This window comes from Odocoileus virginianus, chromosome 1 (genome assembly GCF_023699985.2).
Source record: "Odocoileus virginianus isolate 20LAN1187 ecotype Illinois chromosome 1, Ovbor_1.2, whole genome shotgun sequence".
NCBI classification, from domain to species: Eukaryota; Metazoa; Chordata; class Mammalia; order Artiodactyla; family Cervidae; genus Odocoileus; species Odocoileus virginianus.
This window is the reverse complement of record NC_069674.1, coordinates 52,274,288-52,282,833: the sequence shown is the minus strand read 5'-3', so window position 1 is coordinate 52,282,833 and position 8,546 is coordinate 52,274,288. Positions and strand designations below refer to the sequence as shown.

Sequence of the window (8,546 nt, the reverse complement as noted above, 5' to 3'; positions counted from 1 at the left end):
ATTGATACTGGTCGAAGAAAGATCCTGGGTTGATATGAGACACAGCTTGATGCGGGAAATAAGACAGCACAAACGTTTTCGTTTCGCAAAGTCTTCCGGATTAGAGGAATACCTTATTTATAAGACTGGAGATCTCTAAAGTCTCTTGGAAGTTTGGAGAGAAGAGTATCTGTGGAGAACGTGGAACGCTCAGTGAACTGAAACACTTACAATCTCACTGCAGGATAAAGAAGTCGCTGGATCTCCTCGATCGCACTCTCGGCCTCAGATTGGTCGAGCCTGCCCGGGCAGGAAAAAAGCGGAAGCGCGCTCTTTCAAACTCGCAGTTCCGACGTCGATAGAGGCAGGCCACTTCCGGCGTAGCCATGGCGGCTAACGCTACCACTAACCCGTCGCAGCTGCTTCCTCTAGGTAATCTTTGTAGTGTTGGGGAGCCGGGGCGGGTAGCTGAAAGTTAGGGTTGGGGCCGAAGAGCAAGGCAGCCCATGGCCGAGTGTTAGAAAAATTTAGCTTTCTCCGCCGCTCTCCTCTACGCTCCTAGTCTCTGCGGCCTCATGCCGCCCACTTCTCTTTGGCGTGTTGGGGTTTTCTTCAGGCAGCGATTTTTGACTCCCCAAACCTTCACCGAAAAGGTTCACTCTTGGTGAATGCGTCGTCGGCCTTCTTTGTTGTGCGCTCGCCTTTATAGTAGTGGGTAGCAGGCCCGTTCCCCAACCGTGCATTTAAAGTACTCAGATTAGATCCTGTCTGGCTGGTTTTTGAGAGAGGCACTCGGAATGAGCCTTTAAAGAGGCCTCTGGAAACGAGCTCTTGTTACTCATTTATTTAGCAATCAATTACCGCGCATCTGTGCACTAGGCACTGTGATTGGCCTTATTTAACAAATTTAAATCACGACCATTACCTTTAGATAGCATACAAACCGGTGTAGGAGACAGGATACAGGGCAGACGTAGACTTATGACAAGAAGGAATCTCTGGTGAAGACAGTTATGCCTTTTTCTTCTTAATGTTTTATATTTGAAGGGTTATCGAGTTAGTGGATGTGGCAGTGATTGTAAAGTTTTTTTCCTTCCTGGAACAAACTCTTCTGAATGACCAGTACATTTCGGGCACTGTCCACTGGGGATACACTGATGAGTAAAAACAACCACCTCTCAGTTCTCATGGAGCTTAGAGTCAAGAGGGGCGTTCATATGTTAATCAGATAATTAAGATAATAGTAAACCACAACCATGATAAATTGGTACAAAAGAGAGATAAGTGGAGAACAGGGAACACTTTCCTGTTAATAGAATGACTGAAATATGTAACATAAGGTCTAAAGTTTTTCAGTGAAAACTTTTCCTGGCTTATCTTTTGACCATATGCACGTAATAAGTGTCAGTAGGCACTCAAATATTTGTTAAAGTTATGAATGGGCAAACTAATCTTTTCTTTCTCCCGCCACCCCCCCCCCCCCCTTCTTCCCTTTAAAAATATATCCGTAGAGCTTGTGGACAAGTGTATAGGATCAAGAATTCACATTGTGATGAAGAGTGATAAGGAGATTGTTGGCACACTTCTGGGATTTGATGACTTTGTCAGTATCCTTTTAAAAGGTGGTTGTATGGGTTTTTCTTCAGTAGTTTTTAAAAAGAACTATAGACTATCAGTACTTACCGATTATTACAATAAAAAATAACTTATCTTCATGGAAATTGTGATAGTGTTTTCAGGGATGTGGTACTGAACGATGAAGTTCCTACCAATTGCAAGCAGCTTGCATTTGAGCCATTATATTCAGTGTTATAATTAAAACTGAACAAAGACATAAGCCAGAGTAAATTTTAATTTGGTATATTTATTTTCTTAACACCAAATTTCAGATATGGTATTGGAAGATGTCACTGAATTGTGAGTAGTGTTAAAATTACAGAATGGGTAGGGGGAATCTCTGTGTTTGATTTAAGGCAATTTTAGTGCTGTTGAGTCAGTAAAAGGATGTAGGAGAGAACACTGCCTGTTTGAATTACTCTAAAGATAGTTTACCTAATGATGTTAGTAAAATTGGATTGGAGGATTATTACCTTAATGTAATTGTCACTAATTGCTAGGAAGTTAGTGGAGACAAAGGTTTAAGGTAAAGCAGCCAGGGATCTTAGGGCTCCATTCAAATAAAGGAACTGATAATAAAAGCATTTAATGTTTTCAATTAATTACAACTTATGTATATATATATATATGTAAACATTTTATTACATATTTGATCTCCTTGGCAAGTTTCAGTTTTTTAGATGAAGATCTGCACTAGGGGATATGGGTCTTAGGCCAGTAAGTCCACTCTGTTTCCTTTGGAGAATTGACATCACCGGGGGGGATAACCTTGTCTCTGGAAAGTGTGTGTACAGTTCATGTATATATAATAACCTTTTGGCAGATCAAAATGTTGGCTTTGACTGTTACTCTTTATCCTGACTTTTTGAAAATCTTTTTGTTTAGTGAAATCACACCAGAAGGAAGAAGAATTACTAAACTAGATCAAATTTTGCTAAATGGAAATAATATAACAATGGTAAGACAGTGAAGGTCTTTTATTTAGATGTTAAGCCATCTTTGTGGAGCAGGGATTACAGAACTAACTTGCTTGACTAAATGCTCTTGACCCAGCGGTGCTTACGATGTGAAGGGAATGCTCTGTTGATCAGGGTTCTGTGGCCAAACTGTTGACAATGACATTAGGCCTAAGATTAGTTTGCTTATGCCTTTTATTTTATGTATTTTTAAAAATATTTTTTTAATTTATTTGGCTGCAATGGGTCTTAGTTGCATCACGAAAGATCTTTATTTAGTTGCAGTGTGTGGGATCCAGTTCTCTGACCAAGGATCAAACCCAGGCCCGCTGCATTGGGAGCATGGAGTCTTAGTCACTGCACGAGCAGTGAAGTCCCTGCTTGTCCTTTTTAATCATTTATTTTACTCATTTATTATTGTTGAAACACTAAATCACTAAGTATTAATTGATACTGTTGGGATTGTAAACAGAAGTGACAGGGAAAATGGGAATATGAGGGAGAGGCAAAGACTGGTCAGTGACCAGTCAATGAGCTCTCAGTAGGGGTTTTTAGATCATGTAGTACTAAACTAAGTATTAAACTTTTTCCTCCTTTGCAGCTGGTTCCTGGAGGAGAAGGACCTGAAGTATGAAAGGATTTCCTTGACTTAATGCTAGGTTCTGTTTTGTTTTATAATGACAACAGAAGAGAAATTTTTTTTTTTACCTTTTAATGTTTGTATTCTGTGAAGCCAAGTTTCCCGTTAAAGGGAAATGCTTTGAAGATGCATTGTAAATGCCCATTTTTGTAAGTTCATCATGATTATATTGGGGAAAGAACAGTTTGTTCTTTGAAGACAAAAATAAACGTGTTTTTGTTAACTGTCATTTTATTTATTATACTGCAATAGCCAGTGAAACAAAGCTTGTAATTATTTTCACTCACTTTCCTGACATTTTATGCTTATTTGCTTCCTCATGTACATGACATTTGATTCTCAAACAAAAATTGTTCCAAACAAAATGATGAGCCTTGATTTTGAGCAGGTGCATTTAAAAGACTAGAAATGATTGTTTACAAAACTCATTTCAGATTTTGATGCTTTTTTTTAACTGAACTCAAGTTCATTCAGTTCAGTTCAGTCTCTCAGTCGTGTCCGACTCTTTGCGACCCCATAAATCGCAGCACTCCAGGCCCCCCTGTCCATTACCAACTCCTGGAGTCTACCCAAATCCATGCCCATCAAGTCGGTGATGCCATCCATCATTAACTCCTATTAAAACAAACAAGCAACATACCCAGATAATATATGCACGTTGTAGAAATGTAAAAAGGAAAATATTAATCACACCTTGCTGTATATGCTCTTAGATGTTAATACACTCTTAGTACACATTTTTTTTAAAAAAAACTTGCTTTTCCTAAATGTACTGTTTTGTTGCCTCCATTTAAGACTTTTTTTGAATTTAAATGGTGAGAAAGTTTCTGTGTCAAATATCTCAGCAGCATTAATGTGGGCAAAGTATTTTATTAAATGGTTTTACCATAACTTATTTAGCCTATTCTTTATTACTGGTCACAGTAGTATTAACTAAATCTTTATATATTTTTATTTTTCTTAGAATAAATTCAGGAATTTGTAAGGTCAATTTGGTATATATTTACCTTACATGGTAAGGTCAATGGTAGATACTGTCAGTTGCCAACAAAAAGTTTATGCCAGCCTAACGTAGTTTTTCTTAGTGTGCGTGCTCAGTTGTGTCCGACTCTCTGCAACCCCATGTGCTATAGCCCACCAGGTTCCTCCATCCATGGGATTTTCCAGGCAAGAATACTTGAGTGGGTTGCTCTTCCTTGCACCAGGGGATCTTGCTGACCCAGGGATCGAACTTAAATCTCCCTGCGTCTCCTGCATAGGCAGGCAAATTCTTTATCACTGAGCCACCTGGGAAGCCCAGTTTTTCATAGTACCCATCACATACTTATCAACATTGGCTATGTTCTATTTTTCCCCTCTTTGCCATTGTGATAGGCAAAATCTGGTATGTTTAATTTTTTTAAATTAATGTTGAACTCATTTGTATTTTATGAGTTATATGAGGGTTTTGCCACTGAGATACTGTGCTTTCTTACTAATCTGTAAGAATTCTTAATAGGTTACTCTTAATCATGCATTTTACAGTAACTTCCCCAATTTGTAGTTTGCCTGTTGGTACTTTTTATGAATAATTTTTTTTGTGTTGGTCTTGTCCATAATGGTTTTTACCTATGATTAGAACCATATGATTTTATATAATATATATTTTAGTGCTTTATTATATTTCATTTCATTGCAATCTTGAATCCATCTTCAGTTTCAGTGTTTCCAAATGGTAAAAGGACCTAGCTTTACTTTCCAAAAAACAAAGCACTGATGTGTGTGTGTTTTTACTTTCATGCTGTAAACATTCCTGCTTGGCTGGTTTCAAGCAGCCATGGGTTTAATAGCTGGCTTGCAAACTTTGCACAGATTTAACAGGTTCTTAGGAGTCTGTTATTCCATCCCACTACTTGTGACCCTGTTGGAGGGAGAGGAGGCAGTACTTTCCATCCTATTATTTTTCCCTTTGGAGGGAACATAAGTGAGGTAATGCCATCGTCTTTCTCCTCTTTTACTTGATATCAGGCAGGAGCTGGGTGGTTGGTCATGCTCATGTGTTTCCTCCTGGGAGTTAGCAGCCTGCAGGGAGCACATGTGCTTAATTCCAGCATGCTGTGAGTTCTACAGAAATGTGACCTCACAAAGGGAGGCCTCCAGTTACCTAGTCTGTGGCAAGCGGATTGGTTTTACTTCTGGGGTTCAGCGACAGGAAGTCCACTTGCCTACAGATAAAGTATGTCTCTTAATCTAGTCTTTAGCAGTAATACCAAGAATGGTCTGACTTCCATCTGCTTATACTTTTGTCATACATTGCATTTCTTTTAGAATGGATACTATTGTAAGTAAGGGTTTCTTAACCTCGGTGCTACTGACATTTTTGTCTGGATAATTCTTAGTAGCATGCACTGTCCATGCATTGTAGGATCAATTAGATGCCAGTGGTATCCTTCCCTGTACCTCCCAGGGAAATGGCTCCAAATGTCCCCTTAGGGCAAAACAGTCACAGTGGTTGAGAACCACTGTTATTCATAATAAGAGCTCTATTTATTGGGCTCTAAAATCCCTCAAAATTTAGCGCATGGGCAAAGAATATTGGATCTAGAGGAGTAAAAATTGGGGAGAAAATGTGATTGAAGATTCTGGCAGAGTACAAGAGGTGATTTTTAAGCTGAAATAACGTGAAAGGATTTTCACTTCGGGAGTCTGCTGGTGAATGGCTGTTTTTATACAGGTGTGTTTGTTTCTGTGGCGGCCGGGCTGTATGTGCTGGGCTCTGTAGTGAAGGTGGGGCCTTAGCAGAAAAGGCTGAAGCTATGCTGGCGTTGGTGACTTAGGTCAGTTTGCCTCAGACTTTGGTTTCAAAACTGGTATGACAAGTCAGAATGACTTGGAGAGCTACTATGGAACACAGGCCCAGGCTTACTGAAATAGGACAGGGCCTTTGACCTTTGCATTTTACCAAGTTCATAAGTTCTCTAGGTAGTTCTGTTCCTCACCAAAGCCTGATTCACTGCCTTAGATGTAGTTTTTTAAGGCAGATGCAACTGAAGCAAAGACTTGATTATAGAGATGAGACTCGGTATATAGATCTTTTACACATTAGTGGAGAGAATAGTATTTGCTGCATTTAAACTGTAAGACAGGGACTTCCCTGGTGGTCCAGTGGTTAAGAATCCTTCTGCCAATGCAGGGGATATACATGGATTCAATGCTTGGTCCAGGAAGATCCCACATGCGGCGGAGCAACTATGCCCATGCGCCACAACTACTGAAGCCTGCATGCCCATCCTGTTTTTAAAAAACTGTTCAAGGCAGCTAAGTTCTCTGTCATGCACAATTCTGATGTGAAGAGCTGACTCTGGAAAAGACCCTGATGCTGGGAAAGACTGAAGGCAGGAGGAGAAGGGACGACAGAGGATGAGATGGTTGGATGGCATCACCGACTCAATGGACATGAGTTTGGATAGACTCCGGGAGTTGGTAATGGACAGGGAGGCCTGGCGTGCTGCGGCGCTTCATGGGGTCGCAAAGAGGTGGACACAACTGAGTGACTGAACTGAACTGAAGTGAATCCTCACTTTTGATACTCCTCAATCCTGAGGGTAACAGGGGCAGGACAAGAAAGGGAATAAAGTTTTGGATATAGAGATAAATCATAAACTCAGAAGGGGTACTTGGTTTTATAGTGACTTGGTTTCAGCAACTCAAACAATGTGATTGACTAGGAGGTCAGGTTCATACTGTTCATGGGGTTCTCAAGGCAGGAATACTGAACTGCCATTTCCTTCTCCAATGGACCATGTTTTGTCAGAACTCTCCACCATGACCCATCCGTCTTGGGTGGCCCTACATGGCTTGACTTCTAGTTTCACTGAGTTAGACAAGGCTGTGGTCCAGGTGATCAGTTTGATTAGTTTTTTGTGACTGTGGTTTTCATTCTCTTGGCCCTCTGATGGATAAGGATAAGAAGCTTAGGGAAGCTTCCTGATGGGAGATACTGATTGAGTGGGAAACTGGGTCTTGTTCTGGTGGGCGGGGCCATGCTTTGTTGGTGATGGACCGGGGAGCCTAGCGTGCAGCAGTCCATGGAGTCACAGAGTCAGACAGGCCTGAGTGACTGCACTGACTGAGGTCAGGGGTTTAAGGCTAGCAGGTCCTCTTGTCGAGGGTAAGATAAACTAGGCTAAGTTGGAGGATCGTGCCAGGGGTTTCCTCGACAGCGAGGCATTTCCGGTTAGTGCACGCTGACTTAGGTTTTGATTTGATTTGTGACGTGAGCTGGGTCACTGAGTAGGCCTCCATTTTGTGGATCCCAAGATGAAGTTACCTTTATCAAGAGTTCCAGGGGGGTTTCTAAGAGCAGTTTTAACTGTGGCTTTTCTAGATTTCATTAAGAAGAGTACCCTTATCCCCGCAGTTCTCCCTTCTGGTACTTACTCAGCACTGTGCCTGGTGTGATAATTGTTGACTGGTTACTTCTGCAGGGAGTAAGTTTATAAGTTGAACACTGAACATTCCATATCACCTGAAAGTTTAATGTACCTGTTTGGTAGGAGGAAATAGCAAGTTGATTAGAGGTAGAGTGAAAATTTAACAACTCCTGAAACAATTAGAGAAGTAACATTGAAATTTTAAAACAAAAATACAGCCTATCTATATAACTCTAGCAGAAACGAGCTCCTAATAGGAAAAAAGTGTGTGTGTGGGGTGCAAAATGCTAAGTACTAGGTTACCTTTGGCTTAGAGTTATATTGGCCTGGGACACAGATGTCAGGAAAGTGACATTAACTTGGTGGTTTTATTTCCTGTAATTAAAAAACATTGAACATTGTTTGAGGTAATGTATTTGCATATAAATAAATGTAAGTGAAGATAAAACTCCCTCCCTCAGGTATTCTTCCAGAGATACTCAGTTCCTGCATATGCATGTCTGTGTTTGTATAAATGTGTAAACACACAATTCCTTTTTTCCTGTACACACAAATACAAGCATTTGGAACACATTGTCCTGTACACTACTGCTTTTTGTTTTTTTTTTAAACTTTTGGAGATCTTCCTATATTTATTTTGGGATAATCAACATACGTATTTGACTGCTAAATGATTTAACATTTTTGTGTTTACTAATGGCTTCTTAATGCCAGGAAAGACATTTCTACTGTACAAAATTCAGAAAATTAAGCTGGAATGAGAAAAAAAGGTCAGAAAATTAATCATCTCTGAAATCACTGTGTATAGCAGTTTGAGGACTTGCCCATTTCCAAGTTGTTGAAGTCAAGACAGAATTTTAAACTGGTCAGAGTGCCCATGCCCTCTCTCAGGAAAATTTCTTTGTAGAGACACTGAAGACCTGAGATACTCAGTGGTCCTGC

The 8,546-nt window shown here is 40.2% G+C and overlaps 1 protein-coding gene across 1 annotated transcript; it reads left to right on the top strand.

Moving 5' to 3' along the window:
• Positions 1–301: 301 nt before the first annotated feature.
• LSM5 (LSM5 homolog, U6 small nuclear RNA and mRNA degradation associated) lies at positions 302–3,415 on the top strand. The gene is made up of 5 exons (XM_020908912.2): positions 302–411; positions 1,491–1,586; positions 1,869–1,896; positions 2,482–2,554; positions 3,154–3,415. The coding sequence occupies exons 1-5, from the start codon at positions 366–368 to the stop codon at positions 3,184–3,186; spliced, it is 276 nt and encodes a 91-aa protein (XP_020764571.1). The 5' UTR covers positions 302–365; the 3' UTR covers positions 3,187–3,415.
• The last annotated feature ends 5,131 nt before the right edge of the window (positions 3,416–8,546 follow it).